At 55.3% G+C, this 22396-nt stretch overlaps 1 protein-coding gene across 1 annotated transcript in view; it reads right to left on the minus strand.

The window, feature by feature from the left end:
- The window catches only part of KIF26B (kinesin family member 26B), a 414161-nt gene that overhangs the window by 8115 nt on the left and 383650 nt on the right, over positions 1-22396 (minus strand). The window contains exons 11-14 of the mRNA XM_032862876.1: positions 8548-8710; positions 4227-7605; positions 1389-1591; positions 807-957 (exon numbers count right to left, since the gene is read on the minus strand). Of these exons, the coding sequence (XP_032718767.1) occupies positions 807-957; positions 1389-1591; positions 4227-7605; positions 8548-8710 (3896 nt within the window). The remainder of the gene's footprint in view (positions 1-806; positions 958-1388; positions 1592-4226; positions 7606-8547; positions 8711-22396) is intronic.

Below are 22396 nucleotides of genomic sequence, written 5' to 3' on the forward strand. Positions count from 1 at the left end.
GACAGTTAAGGAAATCAAGGCTCAGAGAGGTTAGGCACCTTCCCCAAGGTCCCACAGCTAGCATGTGAGAAAGCCAGCATCCAGTCAGGTCCATGTGGTGGTAGTCGTCCCACATGACTGGTGTGCAGGGGACAGGGGTGAAGGGAGGCAGGCACAGGGAGTCTGGGGGGCTGGCGAGCATCGGACAAGGGAAGGAAAGGAATTTTAATAGCAGTCATGCATTTCATTCACGGACTAAGTCTTCCAATGTTGTGTTCCTATGAAATAGCTGGGACCTGAATTGAACTCGTGTTTTGTGATAATAGGAGACAGCTGAATCTGTCAGAGAGAGCCACATTGTTCTGGATTGTTCTGAGATGGTTACTGTTATCCCGGGCTTTCTGTTGAACAGAAATACACAGCAAACACTGTTCTTTCCCCCTCAAAAATGTTTTGCTTGCTTTCTGGGTTCTTTGTAAGGCTTTTCTGGGATTGCGCACTCTACCCTATTAGGAGCTTCTGAAAGTCTCGTCTAGTTCAGGTGAGACATGCAGTGTGATTTTGTGGCCTAGGAGCGGATTTGTATCTCATCTTCAAGTGTGGGGATCTTCTGCTGTATGTGGGGAGCGGGGTGGGGGTCTCATTAAAGGTGCCTGGGACTGAGACATGGGGGAGGAATTCCTGCAAGAGCATCCTGGCTACGCCTTTGCTGCCCGCCCCATCTTCCCGGCAGAGCATGAGGCTGTGCGCCCCCAGAGCCGGGCACCAGCTGCGCAGCACCCGCCCCCCCCATGGGCCCGGTGACAGGGAGGAGCCCGGGGCCTTACACTCGCTGAGCCACTTGCTGGGGTCCAGCATCAAGTACTGCTTGGTGACCTCCAGCTCCTTCATCAGCCACTCGTACTTGGCCCGGACCTCCGCGATTCTCTGCTGGCGGTGTTCCAGAATCTTCAGTTTCGCGTTGAAGCCCGTGACCTCCTAGATGGCAGATGAGAAGGATGGAGGTGCGTGGACAGAGGGAGGGGGGGCCCCAGCTTGGACGCGGACTACTTCCCGCCCCTCGCCGGGAAGCTGGGGCGGCCCCAGGCCCTCCCGGCCGCGTCTGTGCCTTCTGCCCGAGCCCGATCACACGACCGCAGGGTAGGACTGTCACGGGCATTTCTTCCATTTAGGAGGTGGCTGGGGTTCTAAGCTGGAGCCAGACAAGCCCCCAGGACCAGCAGCTTCCCCGGGCTTTGAGCCTTCGGGACGCCTGGACAGAGAGGCTCAGAGCTCTGTGGCTGGGGCAGAGCCACCAACTCCTGCACGCCCCAGAAGCCCGCGGGCAAGTCTGCGTGGGTCTGAGCACACGGCCCGGGGTGCGGGCAGGTGCAGGGGCGGCCGCCCCTGCGTGGGGACCAGATGCTCACCTTGCTGCCACCCCCGCGTCGCCGCTGCAGCCGCTCCACGTCATCGATTTCATAGACTTTGATCTCGAAAGGTTCCCCGAGGCCCCTCTGGGTGCTGCGCAGGGGGCCATCCACCCAGCGTACCCCGCTGCTGCTAGCGGGTTTTCTTGCAGGCGACGGGGTGTCGAGGGACAGTGCTGGGATGAGCCTCCGTCTCTGAGAACCTAAGGACGGAACGAAGCCCAGAGTTTATCTCTTTGAGGATCGGTCTTTCAAAAGTACGTATTTTGTGATGCGCGTGCGGGGAAGCACGGACAGGTCTGCGGCAGGCCTGACCGTGGACTGTCTACTGCCTGGCCACGCACTCTACAGTGACTCCCTGCATCTGCCTTTCCTGTTCCCTGGGCTTGTGCTCCCGATGCCTTGACCCACGGTGGCTTCCACCCCATCCCACATGCTCCATCCACGCCCCGAAGCTGGATCGTGGCACCTTCCCCACGTCTGAACGCTGTCCACGCTTCCACCACGCAACCCCACTCGGGACTCGGTGGTTGGCCTCGGTCACCATCCGGCTGCACGCCTCTCCTGCTCTTTTCCCGTTAGGGGACAGGCCTCCTCAATGCTACTCGCCCCTCCCCACCACACTTGAGCCTGCGTGTCAGCGAGCTCCAAGAGCACCGAAGACGGGCTGATTGAGATTTAATAAAAAAAATCCCCCTGACTGTGGATCGTCGTAGGGAAAGGAAATCCTATGACCACCAACATTCCTTATATTATCTGCGTTGTCTCCTGTGACATGAGCATTGGAGAGACGGTGGTGGCGCGCTACCCGGCCCCTCGCCTGGCTTCTGTGTGAGCCCGGCCGCGTCTCCCGCTCTCCAGCTCCGTCTTATCGCCTCACCACACTCTGGCTAATCCCAGGCACTTTCCACCAAAACGGGTCTCCAGGAAGGGGACCCAGAAGGTGAGCTTAATGACACTTGGCTGTTCCTCGTGTTACCCGTGCTACAAAACCCTCAGAGTTCAAGGTTACCCTCCTTGTGATCTATTTCTAATTCATTTTTCAACCAAAGCATTACAGTTTCCCAAATTCACAAGCAGGGCGACAACTGCCCATCTCCCTGGCAGTTAGAAGCGATAAGCGATAACTGCCCACCTCCCCTGCAGGTTCAGACATCCCCAGGAATATTGGTACAACCCAGCCATCCAGCTAAGAGTTTCCTCTGTGGAGTAATATGGCTTCTCTTAAGCTACTTTTGATTTATGCCACTCGCGTCTGACAGCCAGCATATCTCTTAATAACCACCTAAATAAGTGGGACAAGGTCACCTAACCTGCAAAGCGCTTACGTCCACTGCCACGTCCATCCTGGGGCTCCGAATCCCCGTCCGCTTCTCGCAGACATTGGATTCTGCTGGCGCTCAGTATCAGACCCATCTCTGGGCCCGAGCCTGGGGCTATCCTACACCGGGGCCTCTGACAGCCTTGCCCAACAGGAGAGCCTCCGAGGATGGCTTTATGGATGGAGGCAGCCCTAGGCAACGGTGGGTACAGAACCTGCTGGCCGCTATCCACGCAGCTCTGTACCCCAGCAAAACAGCAGAGCCCCAAAACCACAAGTCTCGAAGAAAGAGGAATGGAGGTAGAGAGAAAAGACTGGACTGGTCGGTAGGAGGCTCTCGACAAGAGTGGGGGAAAACATTCTACCCTCCTAACACCCGTGAGCATGCGGCTGACATCACAGTGACCCGGGTTCCGGGGCACGGCGAGGGTAGGTGGTAGGAGGAAGGTTGGCCAAGCAAGTACTGGAAAGGCCAATGGATTCGCCCCACCCCCACCCCTGCAGACTCTGGCTGGGATACACTTTCTTGCTATTTTTAGCGACTAATATCAGTGTGTTTTAATGCCCTGGGCCCTGAAAAGACCCGCCCCATCTTTGACTTCCCAACAAGCCAGTAGCGCCAGTGCAGGAGGGTTGTGGTTTCCGAGGGCCCCACAGAAGGGCCCCAGACGGTGAAGGCCAGGTTGGGGGGGGGCAGGACCCTGCACCCCCCTCACACCGGTCAAGGCACAGACTGCACGCGGGGCTCTGCATCGGACGGCCTCAGTAAAAAATGTGCCCTTCGCTGAAGAACACGGAGGGGAAGTGTCTGTGGAGGCCCCTGGAGAGTGGAGCTGAGTCCCCCATAGCGCACAGTGTCCTCACTCCTTCTGTCTCCTCGTCCGGGCCTCTCCTGGTGCCAATTCCCCTCACCTGCTCCATGGCTACAGGACCACCAGCTCTGACCTGGGGCCTCTCTTGTCCTCACCCATCAGAACTCCCTGTCCCTTGTCACCCCAAACTCCGCAAGTCAATGACCTTTGTTATATTAGTAAGTCTTTGGACTTTTTACTTGACTTTTGATAGATTCCTGGAGGTGGAAGACATTCTCTGACAGCGTGCATTTGGGGCACCAGCATGCTTGGTGTCCGTGTTCGTGTGCTGTGCGTGTGTCTGTGTGTGTCGTGCAGGTGCACTGTGTGTGTATGCATGTGTGTGTGTCATGCTGGTGCACTGCACGCGCGTGTGCATGCATGCATGGGCCGGGCACAATGCAGGCCCCGTGGTGGCGGTGCGCGCCCGACTCTCCGCCGTTAACGACACCAGCGCGCTCCATGCCCCTGCGGGAGGGCGGCCGCCGGGTCTCGGGACCAGCAGTCCCACGTGTTGGTGTCCGCAGCCCCCAGGGCGCGAGCCTAGCGATGGTGACCCAGCCCTCGGAAGCGCGCGCGGCGGTCACCGAGCTGGGTCACCGAGCAGCGCCCAGCCCCGGGGCTGGGGGGGTGGGTGTGGGGACACGCGGAGGGCCCGGCGCCTACCTGAGTTGGAGCGCTTCTTCGGGGCTTTGAGGCTGCGGCAGCGGCCGCCCACGGAGCTGCTGTTGTCGCTCGTGGAGTCGTGCGCCGACGAGGCGCTGCCGGTGGCCTCGCTGTCACGCAGCACGCTCTCGTAGCCGCTGCTGCCGCCGCTGTGGTAGAACAGGGCGGTCTTGCCCATGGCGGGCGGCAGCTCCCCGCTCAGCACGCTGCTGTTGTCGCTGCCGTGGCCGCTGCTGCAGCGGTGCGGCCGGCGGGGCGGCGTGACCTTGCTGTAGGGCGAGGGCAGCGGGGGCGCGGCGGGCCGCTCCTCGCCCGGCGCCCCCGCGCGCCCCTCGGCGCCCCGCGCGCCCGCGCCGCCCTGCAGCAGCTCGGAGATGCGCCCGTTAACGGCGCGCGGCGGCGGCTTGCAGGCGGGTCCCGCGCCCCGGCTGCGGCTCAGGGACTGCGTGGACCAGGAAGTGGGCTTGGCACTGGCCGCCAGGCCCGGGCTCTGGCCCACCGACTGCGGCAGTGACTTGGTGGAGAAGCTGAGCGTCTTGGTGGTGGCGGTGGCCAGGCTGCGTGCCTTGGGGCTGGCCAGCAGGAGCTTGCTCACCGCCGAGATCTTGCACGGGCCGGCCTTGGGCGAGGCGACACCGCCGGCGGCCGCCGAGGAAGCAGCGGGGGGCGGTGCGGGACCCGGCGCGGTGGGCGAGGCCCCAGGGGCAGCGGCAGCGCGGCCTGGGCTCCTGCCTGTGCGGGGCATTGTGCTGTCCTTGCCCGCGTGCGCCCGCCAGCTGCCCGCGCACAGGCTCTCCGCCCTCTCCAGCGACAGGCACTCGTAGTGGCTGACCGTGGCCCGGCCCAGGGAGTTGGTCCTGCTGGCCAGCTGCTCCAGCTTGGCACTGAAGAGCCTGCTGCTGCTGCTGGCCTCCTTCACCTTGCCGCCGGCCTCCTCTGCGAAGGGAGCCAGGAAGGGCGCCGGGGGGTGCGAGGGGCTGCTGGTGCCGCTGCTGCAGGCGCTGTGCTGGGGGCTGGCCCGGTTCTTCTGGTCCAGGCTGGACTTGCGGACTGGCGGCAGAGGGGGTGTCCCTTTGGGCCGAGCCAGGACCCCATGCTTGGGCGACGCCACCTTCCTCTCCAGGGTTGCCTTGCACAGCGGCACACCCAGCCCGTTGGTCTCCGCGGCGCAGTGGTAGAACAGGCTGCCCAGGTCCTCCTGTCTGCTGGCCTTCTGGAAAGCCCGGGGCAGGCTGCTGGACTTCAGGCTCCTGTTGGGGTGCACTGGGCTCTGGGCGGCCCCGCCAGGCAGGGCCGTCTCACAGCCATCCACAACCCTCCTCAAGTTGTCGCTCCCGGGCGAGGCAGACACTTCCCCACTACTGCTACTCAGCCTGTCCCCGGGGCTGGCCTTCCTGTCCTGTTCTGCCCCACCCTCAGGCTTCAGGGGGCCTGGGGCAGCCTCACCCCCGGTCCCCTCTTCGCTGGGATAGGCACTCTCTTTTTTGACCTCCTCTTCCCGTTTTAGCCAAGGGTCCTCGAATTTCATCTCCACCTTTGTGCCGGTCTCCCTGCTCTCCGGGGCCTGCATGGTTCCCGGCGCCGAGCTGAGCACGGGGGCGATGGGCGCCTCGAGCTCTTGGGCGGGCCGGGGGCTCACGGCGATGCAGGGATAGACCGTAATGTTGGTCTTCATGGGGATGTAGCCCTCGCAGCCGCCCAGATTTGCGGTGTTGGAGATGGTGACCGTGGCCTTGCCCAGCGTGGCGCCCTTGCAGCCCTTGACGGGGGCCGCCTTGCTGAAAGCGTCCTCGCCCGCATCGGACAAGATGAGCAAATTGTCGGGCCCCACCTTGGGCTTCTCCCGGCACACCGCGGTGCCGTTTCGGAGGCTGCCGACGAGCTCCGAGGCCGGGGGATCTGCCATGGCCTCCCCGGGCCCAAAGCAGGTCTGGGCGACGAAGCTGTGGCAGGACTGCTCGCCGTCGCTCATCTCGCTCAGCCAGGAGCTGATGGACGAACGTCGGCTCCCGGCCTGGCCCGCCTTCTCGTCCAGGGTCCGCTTCGGGAGGGGCAGGAACTGCGTGATGCTGACCTCGGAGACGGGCGCCACGCCGGAGTAGCACTCCAGGTCCTCGCTGATGCTGCCGATGATGCTGACGGGCCGGGAGCCCGAGGCCAGGGCCTGCACGGAGCAGTCGCTGTTGAAGCTGATGATGCTGGTGGGGCGGCCGCCGTCCAGGATGCCGCTGATGGTCAGCTCCTCCACCAGCGTGAACACCAGCTCGTCCTCGCCGTTCAGCTCCAGCGGCTGCTGCACCGTCACCATCGTGGTGCTCAGGATCTCCTTCTTCGAATCCGGAGACGTGGCGGCCGGAGGCTCGTCCTCGCCAGGGCTCTCGGGGAACCCCTCGCTCCCGGCGGACATGGACTTCTTCAAAACCTGGGGGCTCATCCCGACCGGGGGGGTGCGCACCTCGGGTGGCAGCAGGGACTCGCTGGAGACAGGGCCGGGGTCCTTGCTCGGCGGAGGCAGGGGCGCGGGAGCCGGCAGGACGCCCTTCTGGGTGTAGACCTTGCACCTCTGGGAGGGAGAGCTGGCCGGCTTGTACTCGGAGGTCTTGGACAGGCTGGCGACGCCCAGCCGCGGGGAGCCCATGGGCCTGGGCTTGCCTTCCACGAAGCTGCAGGAGCTCAGGCTCTCTCGGCTGCTCTGCGGGCTCGACGTGCGGCTGCCGGAGAAGCTCCTGGGCGAGGCCGGGGTGGGGCTTCCGGGCAGCGCGGGGCCGGGCGCCGGGCCAGGCGAGTGCTTTCTCTGCATCTTGGAGGCGGGAGGGTCGGGGCCTTCTCGGTGGGTGCCCGGGCCATCAGACCCATTATCTTCCTTATCAGACTCACAGAGCGGGTCCACCCCGGCCGCCTGGCTCAACGGGGGCCCCTTGCCCACCGGCTCTGCCCCGAACTGCACGGGCAGCTCTTCGAAAGGGAACTGACTGGGCTCTTCGCGGCCGTCGATGCAGCCCAGCCTCTCCTGCAGCTCCGCGAACGTGTTGCACTTCAGACAGTCCCTTTCTGACTCGCTGCCCGCGGCCCCGCTGGCCTCCGCGGGCTGGCTGTCCCCCCGGGCCTTCTGCAGGGCTGGCACAATGGGGACGAAGTCGGGGGGGCCCTCGTTGTCTGTGAGCTCCTTGTCCGAGAGGGCCGTGCCGTTGGGCCCGATGTAGATGACCGTGTCGCAGGACTGCTCGCTGCTGGAGGAGTAGTCCGGCTCGCTGGGCAGCTGAGGGACGGGGAAGTCCGCGTCCACCGCGGCCCTGGCCTGGAAGGGCCGCAGCTGGGTGGGCCTGCGCATCCGGCCCTCTTCGCAGGAGCTCTCGCCGCCAGAGGAGCTCGACGTGTACTGTGGGTGAGAGGAGGGAGGTCAGCGGGGCCGGCTCTCCAGAGACCGCCCTCCCCGCGAGCCCACAAGTGGACCCCGTGCAGGGCCCCCCAGGCCGCCCCGGTCGGTGTCCCTGTGCTGGGCCATTCCTCGTGGTGCGCAGGCCAGTGGGCCCCGGCCTTGCACGCCACGGCCCCTCGTGGGGAGAACAGCCCCTGTGTGGCCCGCCGGGCGCAGAGCCTGCTCAGGAGAGGAAGTGACCGGCCAAGGCCCCGTCCGACATCCGAAAGGCTGAGGGGTCCCTGCCATGGCCACTCTGCCCCCCAAAACGGAGAGATACAAAAAGGAGAGGAAGAGAGCTTCCCACTTCACCCGCTGGCCCGGTGACCACAACCATGATGGCTTTCTGACACGCTCTCGTCACACCCCCAGTGTTCTGGCTTTGCCTCCGAGAGCACAAGCTGGTGGTTCCCAGCAGACCCCGCGCGTCAGCCAGAGACCACTGGGTTCACACGGCAACGCCCAGGGGCCTCGAAAGGATTCCTGGAAACGCAGGGGAAGTAAGTAGGGCCGTGTGAGCAGGGAGCGGACCAGCCCCTTCGGGCTCAACCGCCTGAGGGACACAGCCTTGACCTACGGGGGACAGGGGTGGGGAGACAGGTGCGGGGTATTTCTCAGCCACCCCCAATTCTTCACCGCCAAGGCGCAGCCGTCCCTCCGAACTGTCTCAGAGCGGGCCCAGCCCTCCTGGGTAGGGGTCCAGGCTGGATGACCGGCGGCCGTCGGGGGGAAGGGGCGTCGCCGGCCTGACAGCCGTCCTGCTCGGAGTGGCTGCCAGGCGGCGTGGGCAGCACCGCACACCCCTGCCCCCGGGGCTCGGGGGTTAGAAAGACTGACCCGCTCCGGGGTCGGGCTCCAAACACGCCTTCCTCCGCTGCACCCCACTCCCCGGGAGCGCCTTACCTTCGTTTTCTTCTTCTTCATCCTCAAGACCCTGGAGGCGATCTGGATGGTGGACAGGGTTTCGGCGTAGCTGCCAGCGGCGGCCGAGATGTGGGCGATCATGGTGGTGCGGCAGTTCACGTTCCCCAGGGACTCGCGCAGCAGCATGGTGAGCTTGCTGTCCCTGCGGGCGGAGCGACGGGGGCTGCGTTAGCGCGCCGGGCCGCGGGGCAGGGCCTCGGGCCGCCACGTGGCTCTTGTTGTGGGCGGTGGGATTTCCCCCCCATTTTTAAAGGCATACGAATGAGCCTCATCTTTTTGCACGGGGCTATTTGTAGTTCCAACCCCAAGGACGGAGTCCGTGCAGGTCACCTCTCGTCTGTGCTGTCCTGCTGCCAGGGGTAGACCCGTGTGTCCGCATGCATGGGACATCGTGCCTAGTGGGACCTGGGGACAGGAACGAGTGGAAGGACAGAAGGGCTCTGTGGCTGGCGGCCGGCAGGCTGCACACACGACCCCTCACGCCAGCGGTCCCCACGGCGGAAGGCAGCCTGCCAGCCACGAGCCCGCGCGGAGGAGCCGAGTGCTTGCAACGTACGCGGCTGGTTTGCAGGGGGCTGCAGGCCCTGTATTACCGTGGTCTCTCCCTCTCGTGTTTGCACACGGCGGGCATGCAGGAAAAGGTGTATGGATTCCTGATCACAACGCAGACATGGCCCCACGCACTCAACCGGCCAGCCACGGAATGCGGAACTTTCTAGAAAGCCCTCTGGAGGATTCTATAGGTGCCATGTGGGGCCGGGGCCCCGAGGGGTGATAATGAGGCCCGGGAGTTTCCAGCCTCTTCAAAAAGTGACCTGGAGGAATGGCTCCTGTTTTTCCATTCCTGCCCTCGTCCCAGCTCTCCCCCTGCCTTGCGTTTGAAAGGCTTCTGCTTACATCGTCATCAGCGCTCACCCCTCAGCTGCCGCCAGATGTCATTTCTGCCCCAGAACCTTCCCTGAGCCCGAGGGCAGAGGCATCCTCTGTGTTTCCCATGTCCTGCGTGCATAGCTGTGCGTCGTGCTCATGGCACCAGGTGCAAGGGGACTGCCCCCCACCCATGTCCCCACCGGGCTCTCTGCCAGCTACCCCCGCTGAGCTCCCTGGAGAGGGGTCGTGCAGCTTGGCAGACCCGGGGTGAGACCAGGCCGCTGTCAGCAGAGATTAGGCCTTGGACACGGGAAAACCATTTCACACGTGACCTGCGGCAGGCCTTTAGAGAGGAAGACCGTGGTGGACGAGCCGCTGTTTGCCTTTCCACCTGGAACCAATTAAGGTGTCTGTTCGGGAGGCTTGGCTCGCTGTGGCTCAGTTACAGGGCAATTTAAAAAAAAATTGGGGTTTCCTCTTGAGCGAAATTGTCAGTGATAAAAGTTGTGCAAGCAGAGTGTTCTGGGCAGAGTGTTTTGGTCCCTCAAACTCGTAGGTTGAACCCTAACCCCAGGGTGATTCCATTAGGGGGTGGCGACTTGGGGAGGTGACCGGTCATGAGGCTGGCGCATTCGTGAACGGGAATGAGGCTCTATTGAGGGGAACTTGGGGGAGCTCCCAGGCCCCCGTCGCAGAGAACCAGGAAACCTCTCTCACGGGATGCAAGATCTAGCCGTTGCCTTGTCGGACTTTTCCAGAATGGAGAGAAATAAAGGTCTGTGGTTTCAGCCACCCCCCGCCAGCAACCCCATCTGTGATGTTCCGTTCTAGCTGCCTTGATGGACTAGGACAGGTAAGGGGGGTGTGCAGGAGGACCCAGGCCCAGCGGCCCACACTTCATTTCCAGCAGATGCGGCACTGGTGCTGATGGCCGCACAGGAAGTCTGGGGCCACCCCCGGCAGACACGCTGAGCCGAGACACGGCACCGGGGCAAGTCCCGGGCTTTGTCTTCCCCATGGCTTCGAGTGGAAGACTGATCCCGTTAGGGTGAAGCTGTGGCCCTTTGGGTCCATTCATTCTGACTGTTTGTGGCAGTTGTGTTCGTCTAAGTCTCCGTGAACGCCGAAGTCGTGACGCTGTCCAGGACGGCACCCAGCGACGGAGCAGTCTGTGACCCTGTTCCGGGTGTCCCTCCTTAAAGACAGCGGATTTGATAGGCCTTTCTTACAAATAATGAATTATATGACCCTCTCTTTATAATAAAACACTAGCTGAGAGGGTGCAACATTTTTCTGACTCTGGGTAACATGAACATAAACGTCTTCAGCTTTCAGTCTCACGAGATTGTCCACTGAGCTTGTTTTTTGTTTTTTTTTTGTTTTTTTTTTTTTTTTAAGAATTTTACTGCTCCTCTCACGGATCCACAAATAAAGCCATTTTTCCCATACCTTTGTCGCATGCTTTAGAGGATCTCTTAAACTTTCCGGAGCCTGATGTGTAGATCACTGAATTCCTCTTCCTTTCTCGGGATGAAGCCTAGTGTTGACTCATTAACGTTGAACTTAGGCCAACAGTGCCGTAAGTCATAACTGGAACCAAGCTTCTCTACAAATGTAGAGAAACCTTCTTGCACCAGGGAACACTGGACACCTACACAGTCCTGTGCTGGGGGCCAAGAGAAATAGTGAAACCACCAACAAAAAGCATGCAAATAGGGGCGCCTGGGTGGCTCAGTCGTTAAGTGTCTGCCTTCGGCTCAGATCAGGATCCCAGGGTTCTGGGATCGAGTCCCACTTCTGCCTCTGCCTCTCTGTTTCTCATGAATAAAAATCTTTACCAAAAAATGCACACAAATACAAACAACGCTGGCATGGGGCTCTGAAGCCTCACGTTAATGCTTGTTAATCAGGGGCAGGCTGCGGAGGACACATTCCACTTGCTTCCCTGTGTGGCCGCGTGTGAGTCCTCAGGCAAAGGGGCCAGAATCAACAGGACGTGGTCCCACCAAACTGTTTGCCTGGTGCATTTCCACACTATTCCCCGTTCATGAGTCAATCACAGGGCTTTTTTTTCCCCCAAGTCCATGTTGTTGGAAGAAGCCAGGGCATGTGTGTTGCTTGGCAACCGGCATTTTAGCTCTCCTCGAGGAAAGCCAGTAAAACCACGAGCAAGGCTCCTTCACGCAGGCCTCTCCAGACGCTCAGACATCTTACGGGAATGAAAAATGGTGGCTATAAAGCTTTGGTTTTTTTTCCACCTCGTGATGATCTTTTAACTTGGAACAAAGACAGTTAAGTTGGGGAGGGAAGGTGAAAGAAGGGGCAGGGCGCTAAAGGCTGAAAACTGTAGATTTCGCTCAGTGTCTTCGGTAGGAAAATATTCAAGAGTTTCTAGGGCAAAAGCAGAGATTCGATCCACATCTCTGCATTGGGGCTGAGGCAAGAGGAAGAGAAATGCACAGGTGCGGAGCTAGCGGCCTCCGAGCACAGGGCCAGTCTGAAGGAGGGATTGAGGGACTGGGGGGCCACGTGGGAGGGGTCCTGGCTGGGCAGGACAGCTGGGGCACGGGGGTACTGGTGACAGCAGAGCCGACTGGGGTCTGGGGAAGGACCGTGCCCCTCTTTGAAGCAGCCATGTTCTATACACACATACTCTACCTCCCTCCCGACCCAAATGGCACGTCTTTTAAAATTTTTGGAAAAATGTCTTGCTTTATAGATCAAGTCAACATTTTCTTAGACCCAGCAAGAATGGAATCCTGCACAAATGTTCACAGTGCTAATGCTAAAAGAGCACGATGAGCATGAACTTGGGCTGACAAACCGGGGCCTGGAGGCCAAAGCCAGCCCACCACCTGCTTTTATAAATAAAGTTTTATTGGGACACAGCCACGCCTATTAACATACTGGTTCTGGCTGGTTTGGTGCCACAACAACAGAGTTGGGTGGTTTTGTGACAGAGCCTGTGTGGCCCACAAAGCCACAGACGTTTACTATCTGAACCTTTATGGAGAAAGGTGTTTGTTTTCCCCTGTGTCCTAGAGTCACGACATAGCGTGTTCTCATCCCAGACGCAGTGCCCAAGAGTCACCAACCAGAGCACGAAAGTGGGTGATGATTTCCTTGCTTTAGATCGTCTCTTGCCAAACAGAAACTGGCAGAGAAGCAAATCCTGATCTTTAGAATCGCTCGAGCACTGGGACACAGCTACAGGCAACTGCCCAGATCCCCTCCTACGGCTCACAGATGCAGAGCCTGTCCTCCCGAGGGGGCTGGGAGGCTGCACACACTCATTCACTCACATCTGCAGTGGCTCGTTCCAGAAGCACATGTCAAGCCTGCGCCACCTGGATACATGGTCCAGGGACAGTGTGGGGACAAGGGACGAGGTTGGGCTCCCTGAGCCAGCTACCCGGCGAGCACACACATGGGTAAACACACATGACATCATTTGTTAAAGCCAATGGCACAACATCTAACACTGCACGTGATAAGTAAAGACCCCTCTGAGGCTGAAGGCTGTCCCCACTGTCACTGTAACTTCTTGACTTCTAGAAACGCCCTCACCTCCACAGTCTGTCTCGTGGGCTGGGATTCTCCTACTTGGCTGACATTTATTTGCCCCAAACACCCTACAAAACTCTGAACTCCTTTTGGAAAGGGTGGTTTGGAATCCGCAGTGCGTTGCTTACGGATCCCTGGGGGAGGAAACCATCTCAAACCTTCCCAGCTGGTGAGACAGTTCAGGGTTCCGCTGAAATACAAGCTGTCCGTGTCACCCGGCGGTGCTGGCCAGGTCACTGAGTCCAAAAAAGGCCCTTCCTTTCACGAGCAGCATGAAGTAGCCTTTTCCAGAAAGGCAGCGATGGAACCCTGGAGGTACCAAGTCCTGGGAACCGAGTCCTTGTGCAGGAGACAGAGGGGGGAGCTCTGAATTGCCACGATGGGGAGCCCACCCATAGCCCCATAGGACGGCCCTCCCTTTGGCCCTGCTTCTCACGAGCCAGTCTGTAGATGACCACTCCTGCCGCATTCTAGAAACCGACCCGCTTTCTACCCGCTTTCTCCGGAAACTGCTGGAACGTGCCGTAGAGCCTGAGGTGGGCAGCTTGACGTTCTGGACAAGAACCATGAGAGTTCTGAGCCCACCGTCCTGGCCCCAGTGCCCTGATTCTACCCACCAACCCCTAGGAGGAAAGAGGACAGTGAAAAGGAAGAAGGAACGGAAAGAAAAAGAAAACAAAAGGTACATCATGAACTCGACCTAGTTTTGGCCCCTCAAATGGTACGCTACGCTCTCTGTCCCACTACCTCCTTCCTAGTCACCCCCCATTGGTCTGTGAACGTCTTTCCCTACTTTCACCCAAGGGGTCACTGGCAAATCCTGAATTCAGCCCAAGTACTGGGGATCAGGGTCACTCTGGGTGAAGACAATTCTCGTCCTATCTTCTAGGTCCCAAGCAGATGCCTTTGTGACACCGTTGAGCTGACAGACTGAAACACACAAAAAAACCCCTTCCCTTGAGTTTATTGTAAGGGATGTGGTGGCTCCCTTCTCATGATTGTTCGCAGACACGCGCACTTTGGGAGAAGACTTTGTACGCCTTCTCTTTAGGGAAACCGTCTTGGCGGCATGCCCCTCGAGGGTGCCAACATTTCAGAGCGTGAATGATCTGGTTCTGGTTGCTACAAAAGAGCCAAAAGCCTGGTACGAGCCACGCTAGCCTAAGGGCATTTTTGCAAGGAGTTACGTGAAGTTAGAGCCTTCGGATGTGGTTCCCTTTGTGCTGCCTGATGACAGAGGCGGGTCGCGGGACACTGGGGAGCAAGGGACGCAATAAGGCAAACTGGGCAGAGACACAGCCCTCAGCCAGGACCGGGACTCTGGCACCCGCACGTGTGTCAGAGATGCCTCTAGAAGCAACGGCATTTAGCTGTGTGAGAGGCAGTGACTTCACTTCCCTCGCTGGGGTCAGCTTAGAGAAGAACCCTCCAGGGAGCCACCCAGTGCCTTAGGACCAGCCTTGGGGACCCAACCAACATCGCACCTGGTCTGGGACCTGCAGCTGGTGGAGGGCCTGAAACCAGAACCCCAGAGAGTGGACAAGGTTAACCAAATTGTTCACTCATAGGGTTAGACATTGTGGAACCCTGAGGGCCAGACGGCACCGTGTTGGAAGGTCTCTGACACAGGTAAGACACGGAGAGATGGGGGGTGCGCCTGAGGGGCTCACTCAGTGGAGCGTCCAACTCTTGGTTTCAGCTCAGGTGGTGATCTCAGGGTCACGGGATCGAGCCCCGTGTTGGGCTGCACACTCAGCAGGGAGTCTGCCTGAGGATTCTGTCTCTCCCACTACCTTTCCCCCTTCTTGTGTGCGCTCTCTAAAATAAATCTTTTTAAGAAATACATGGGAGTGGGGCACCTGGGTGGCTCAGTTGGTTAAGCATCTGCCTTTGGCTCAGGTCATGATCCCAGGGTCTTGGGCTCGAGCCCCACGTTGGGCTCCCTGCTCACTAGAGAGCCTGCTTCTCCATCTCCCTCTGTCTGCCGCTCTGCCTACTTGTGCTCTATCTCTCTGTCAAATAAATAAATAAAATCTTGGAAAAAAAATACACAGGAGAGATGCCATCCAGCCTACGTAGGGCTGGTACCATGTGGCTCTAGACCTTTGGTAGCAGTGTCCAATGAGAGGCAGGAATGAAAAGATGGTGCCCTGCAGGGGCCTGCCATTCTAAGTATGATGAGCCATGTGACACGCATTCCTGACAATGGGACATTGGAAAATGTCTGGATGGAAAGCCAGTTCATGCCAGCTAAAGGGTTTGCGTTGCATGTATGGGTTGGGGCCAATGAAACCTGCTTTATGACTAATGGTTTACCACCATACACACAGGAAGACGAAACCCAAGGGATTCTGGGCTGCACGCATCCATTTGACCCTGGATATCAGTGTTCCATTTCTCTGAATAAGATAAATTTCACATTAATTCCACCTGCTTCATGAGAAAGACCAAACAGGGAATAGTCTGGACAGAATATTTTAAGAGAAGTACGTGATGCAGCTTATACTGAGTTTATAGCTATCAGGAGGTTTCCAGTTAAAATCCTAGCTAATGTGCTTCAAACTCATTTAATAAGACATATTCGTGGGGCACCTGGGTCACTCAGTCGGTTAATCGTCTGGCTTTTGATTTCAGCCCAGGTCATGATCTCAGAGTTGTGAGATCGAGCCCCGCATTGGACCCTGAGCTCAGTGGGGGAGTCTGCTTGAGATTCTCTCTCCCTCTGCCCCTCCCCCACTCTCCTCCTCTCACTCTCTTTCTCTCTCAAATAAATAAAATCCTTTTCAAAAAAGACATACTTAGATAAAAATAAAAAAAAAATAAAAAAATAAAAGACATACTTATGATTAAACTGATCATAACACATGGGTTCACTTTCAGAACCTAAATGCATTCCATGAAAACTTTTTTTTTTGTTTTTACATTATTCACTTTTAAACAACTCAAGCCTCCTCATTTAGAGCAAGGAAAAACTTCCATCTGGTCTACGTTGCTGACCATTGAGAATTAGTAGACTCTGAATTGCTCTAGATATTCTCGGTTCTGCTCAGGAAAATGTACATTCATTCTGAGGCCCCAGACACACAGGAATGACATAAGATATTTTAAAGGTAATTCATACGATGAGCATCACAGGCTAGAGATTCCAGGAGATGATTCTGAGTCAGGCTGAACAATATTTTTAGAAGCACAGAGTATCAGAGTTGAAAGGATTCTCAGAGGTCGCCGTACTTTCTGGAAAAAATTTGCCACTGTAGCAGGTGATCTGCTCTCTGCCAGAAGATTTTTAATGACTGCGAACTTACCAACTCCCGGGGCAGCCTGTGTGATACTTTTGAAGAGCCTCAATTGTCAGAAAGCTCTTTCTTATACTGAACTTAAACCTTCCTTAGGCATCTTCTTATACCGAACTTACCCCTTCCATGGGCACTCACAGTAGTCTAGGGGCAACACAGGGTAAGAACAAACCTTGTGCATACAACAGTCCTTCACATTTTAAAAGACATTTATCATATCCTCCCTTAAAGGTTCTATTGCTTGGGAACGTTCCGCATTCCTTCCGTTGCTCCTCAGATTTCTGGTTGGTCGTCCAAGCTCAACCTCAGCCCCCTTCCACTACCACGAAGCCCAGCACCTCCTCTCTGCTCAGAGTTCTTGTGTAGTGAAGAACATGGCTTTGCCCAAAGAGGTCTAGCCTTTGCCCTCAGCCTCCGGGTGGTAATCTATGTCATAAATCTATGTCCTATCTGTCAGGAGGGGCTCTGTTTAGGGCAGGGACTGGCTACACCAGATCAGAGGGCCCACACCTGACTGTCTTAGGGTGGGGGCTGGCCACACCACAAAGACCCACCGTGTGATTTTGGTCAGAGACCTTGGGCCATGCCGTATCAGTCATAGACTGAGTGTGGCCATGTGGGAAATCAATCAATCAATTACGCCTACATCATGCAGCCCCAGTAAAAACTCTGCATGCCAAAGCTCAAATGAGCATTCTGGGTGGCAATACTGGTGTGTACTGTCACCCACGGACACTGGGAGGGTAGCCCACTGTGACTGCCTGGGATAGGACAACCAAAGCTTCATGCGTGGAACCCTATGCCCCTCTTCCTTGGGCTAGTTTTAATCTCTGTCCTTTCTCTGTATTGAATCACAACTATGAGTACCTTCAGCAAGTCTGGGAGTCCTCCTTAGTGAATTACCAAACTTGAAGATGGTTTCGGGAACCCTTCAAATTTGCCATTGGTGTCAGAAGTGGGAGTGCCTTGTGGAAACTCTTCTAACTTTGCAGACAGATTTTACAGAAGTCTGGGGCCAGCCTGGCAGTCTGAGAACTGTGCCCTCAAGCCCCATGGTGTGACCAATGCCAACTCACTCTTTTCAACAAGATCCTGAGAACCTTGAGGGTAGGAACTGTGCTTTTATTTTGATCTTTTTATTTGGACCTTTCTTTACAGTAACTTGGATAATGTTGATGACATATGAGCTCTAGGACAGAAGGGGAGAGATCCTGTTTTTGTTTTGTTTTGTTTTGTTTTACTTTTAGCATGACTAGGAGCGAAGAATACCATCATCACTTTGACAAAAAACAAGACAAAACAAAAACTAAAAACAATAGCCCAGAAGGCAAATTAGTAGACCTTATAGACAAAGAGGAAGTAGGCCCAAAGATTCCCCCTGAATTCACAGATTGCCATATGCTAATGAGGCTTAAGATGCTACCAAGAGATGCTTAATGAGTCAATGATGAGAGTCTCTGTACTTACTAGACATGCGGACAGATCTGTGATGGATGCTCGCTCATTATTTAACCCAACTGCAGGACCAGATTAGGAGCAATAATGTTTCTATCATTTACTGCAGTTTGGTTTTTTTAAAGATTTTATTTATTTGAGAGAGAGAGAGCGAGTGCGCACACTGGAGAGAGCAAGCATGAGTCGGGGGCAGAGGGAGAAGGAGAAGCAGGCTCCATGCTCGGCAGGGAGCCTGACTTGGGGCTCGATCCCAGGACCTTGGGATCATGACTTGAGCCACCCAGGCGCCCCATGAAGTTTCACTTCCTTTGTAAAATTCATTTGGCCTTACAAGTGATGGAAGCAGCCCAAGTGTCCATCGATTGATGAATAGATAAAGAAGACGTGGTCTCTGTATATGGTGGAATATTATTCAGCCCTAAAAGGAATGAAATCTTGCCATTTGCAACCACACAGGTGGAGCTGGAGAGTATAATGCTACATGAAATAAGTCAAACAGAAAGAGAGAAAGACCATACCATTTCACGCATCTGTGGAATTTAAGAAACAAAACAAACCTGGAAAGAAAAAAGGAGACAAACCAAGAGACAAACTCTTAACTCTAGAGAATACCCTGATGGTCACCAGAGCGGGGTGGGGGTGGGGGGATGGGGGAAACAAGTGATGCGGACGAAGGACGCACCTGTCATGATGAGGACCGGGTGCTGTGTGGAAGTGTGGAGTCACACATTGTACACCTGAAACCAACAGAACCCTGTATGTTCACTAGAGAAAAATTCCATTGGCCTCAACCATTATTAGTCACCGATGCTTAGCCATTTCTATAGTCCAGTCACGTTCCACAGAGCCACAACAGCCGTGGAGGACAGTTTTACTGGGGCAGGGATGAGGGAACATCTCAATTATGTGGCATTATAACTATTTACACATCTGCTGAGTAAACATGAGCTCACTGTTCTGTGTAGAAACTTAGCCCTTCTTCAAGAGCAGACCATCCTCAGGTTTGCAAGCACGCCTTAATTCCAAGGTCAGTGATCTCGACGGGCATCCAAAAGGGGGTCAGGCACCAATGGATGGCAGAGATGGTGGCAAGAGTCATGTTGCCATGGTGACCGAGAGCTGCTCCTGCTACCTGTTCACTCCCGTCCTTCTCCTTAGGGTTTTTTTTTTTTTTTTTCCCCCCTCCAAAGGATTTTTAAAGAATTCTCAAAAAGAGAGGAAACCGACATTACAAAGGGCATTCTTGACCTGATGGAGTCCTACTCTTGCCTGGTGCTTTCTCTCAGATCTTTGCCACAGCCTTCCTGCTACACCATTCCCCACTTTCTGCGTCACCTTAGCAATACACCAACCCTTTAAGAATGTCCCCACGCTCTTCCACAAGTTCTGATGTTTGTTTCAAGTAGGGAGGGTGCAGGATGGCATGCCTATGTGGCGTTTTGATGGTGCCTCTTTCCAGAGCTCAGCCCTTGACTTCCCTTCGGGGCTGACATTTGAAGTGTGTATACTCTGGGCTTTGAGAATCTGCAAGTGTGCTTAGAATTTTATCAAAAGAAATATGTTTAGCAAGAAATGGTAGGGAAGCCTCTGGAAGGGATGCACCATCTTTCTTGACCAACCTCTCTAAGCAAAACCCTGAGATGACAGAGCAGCGTGGGTCCTGGGTGAATTAGGGACTTTTATTCTCCAGCCCAGGAAACCCAGGTGAGACCCTCTCATGCCACATTCCTTCGAAAGGCTAGAAAGAGGTCGAATGGCATTAGCGAAAGGGTCTGGGCTTCATGCTAACACTGGGTTATAATCATGACTGTCTCCAGCCTCCAGAGTTCAATTTAGCCAGTTTCATGCTTGTTCTCGCTCAGAATAAACACAGGAAATGCAAATCCAAGCCCCGAGCAGTCATGTCATTTGCATTCCCTTGACTGTGTTCTGATCTCATGCACACAAAAGGCAGGGAAGTCTACTCTCGCTCTGGCCAATCGGATTGCTCATCAGTGGGCACTGCTGGGTCGCAGGACAGCCTCCCAAGAGAGCAGACATAAGCTGGCTTGTTATTCGAGAATATCACTCCGTTAGAAAGGATTCAGCCCAGTTCTCGGGAGGGTAGGTGAGAAGATCAAATGTGTCCCCTCCCGTGATATCGAGCTCCCATCGCTCCCTGGGCCGTGGGTTTGCCTTCAAGTCACCATTGTGGAGCTCCAAACCGGATTCTGACTGTTATGGTCAGCACAAGTCATTCACCGCCCTCTCCTTCCATCCCTGCCGCCTGGTTCCTGACCATTGGCCAAGACTCAGTGGGGGGACAATGAAGATGGCCACAGGGGGAAAGGGGAAGCACCAGTGCCACAAAATCCATGATTCGCCAAGATGGGGGATGTGGGCACATGCCCGATCAGGTGCAGATGGGCATGACCGTGGCTCCAATCCATTTGTTGTTTCATTGACCGACGGTCTGCAAGGCCTCCTCCTCATCATGTGAAGGGTGACGGTGAAGGCGATTTGGTGGTTTTGGATCTGGAGCTGGACAGAGTGAAGAGGACGCTGGGAAATTGTCTAGATGCCTCCCGGCAGGCAGACTCTGACCATCCCACTACCCGTAGCTCCTTGAGCAAGTGTGGACTTTGTCCTCTCCTGCACTAAGTCCATCCCAGGAGCTCGGCCTGGAATGCTGTTTACTTTGATCCTACGGAAATTCTTTCGCAGCCAGCTCCATTCACTAACCCACTAGTCATCTACCCGCTCCCCCCAAAAAACATAAATAAAGGAAAGGAAACGTCTGACCGTCCTAGCAACTCCCAGGGACTCCATGTCCTTGAAAATCACCTGCCTTTCTTACTCTTCTTTTTTATTGTAGCCAAATACATACAACATGAAATTTGCTATTTTAGTCCTTTCAAGTATCCAGTGGAGCTGAATACTATTCCCACGCCTGGACGTACCACAGTCTGCTTTCTGTTCACCTCCTGATGACACTTAGAGAGTTTGCATCTGTGGGTTATTGTGCAGAATGCCGCTGGGAGCGAGTATCTGTTCAAGTAGCTGCTTTCGATGCTTCTGAGTATATACCGAGGAGTGGAATCATGCCATAATACAGCAATTCTTGTTTTAATGTGCAGAGGAACTGCTGACGGTCTTCGGCGTGGTTGCAAAGTTCACAATCCCACCAGCTGTGCATGAGGCTGACGATCTCGCCGCATCGTTGCCAACATTTATTTCTGCTTCTTGAATCACAGCCCTCCCCACGCTTGTGAGGTGGCATTTCACGGTGATTTTGTTTGCATTTCTCCGGTGGCGAAGCGTGCAGAATGTCTTTTTGTGTGCTTGTCGGCCATCTGTGTGTCTTCTCTGCAAAATCGTCTGTGCGGGTCCTCTGCCTATTTGTGAAGCCAAATTGCCTTTTTGCTGTTGTTGTTGAATGGGAGGAATTCTTTATATATTCTGGGCAGGAATCCTATACTAGAAATAGGATCTACAAAGACTTGCTCCCATTCTGTGGGGTTTCAATCGCTGGATAGTGTCCTTCAATGCACAGAGTTTTTGAGCAACACTCCAACATTCTTAGATTTTAGCTCACATTTTGTGGTCCTTGGGGTTCAAAAACCTTCCAGTGTTGCTTTTCCTGTGACAGGCCTGCCAATAAGAGTGACCAGACATTGCCTGTGGGATTTCGTGACGATCTTTGTCCAATATGGTTCTTGTTACTCGCAGACCACTACCCGGGAACCAGCCGGGGAGAACTTGAAAGACTGTTGTGAAATGCATGTGGCGGACTGCCTGGGGATAAACTTCTTTTGAAATCACGTAAAACCAACTTTCAGGAGATGACTGGGGCAACTCTGCTAGGATGCCTTCCAGGTATCAAATGTGGCTTAAAGAAATGCGACCCCACAGTCCTCACAAAATGTACCAACAGGATTGGCTCTTGGCACCAAAAGCAGGGCACAGTAATTGGAAGGAATTAAAAGGAAATTAAGTTTGAGAATGGTTTCCATTACTGGTGCATGTCTGAAAAAAAGATGTTACGCTGAGGCCACAATGCAAACGTTTAATAATTTGAGAGAGAGTCTGCAAAATTTTAATGGGGAATGACATGAAAAAAGTGCACATTTCTTGAAAAATAATGAACGAAGCTGATTGGTTTCCAGTGATAATTATTTTGTTTGGAAAGAAGCCATTATGGCACGACCATTATATCTTTTACGTGGATACATCTAATAGCAAATGGTCTTCATTTCTTAAACACGGGGTTAATGTGGTTTGATTTCAGAACCAAATCACAGATATCCTGTAAGATCCTTAACTGGGCAGTTTCTCAAATCTCGCCGGGGACAAGAAGCTTACAAATTAGGAGTTCATCCCATCTTCCCTGCCCTCTTCTTTGCATCTCTCCCTTTTACAGGAACATTTCAAAAATCTCAAAATTTCATCAAAGATTTCACAAGTGCTCTGAAGGTTGTGATTTGAATTTCCCTGCTGGCTAATGATGATGAACACTTTTTCATGTGCTGTCAGCAATGCATAGGTCTCCTTTGGAGAAGCCTGTGTTCCTGTCTTCTCCCCATTTTCTGAATTTTTTTTTTGGGTGCTGAGCTTGAGGGACATAAGGAGTAGCATGGAGGATGTTAGGAGAAGGAAGAGAAAAA

The sequence above is a fragment of the Lontra canadensis genome, unplaced genomic scaffold (assembly GCF_010015895.1).
Source record: "Lontra canadensis isolate GAN:19392208 unplaced genomic scaffold, GSC_riverotter_1.0 scaffold24, whole genome shotgun sequence".
NCBI lineage: Eukaryota > Metazoa > Chordata > Mammalia > Carnivora > Mustelidae > Lontra > Lontra canadensis.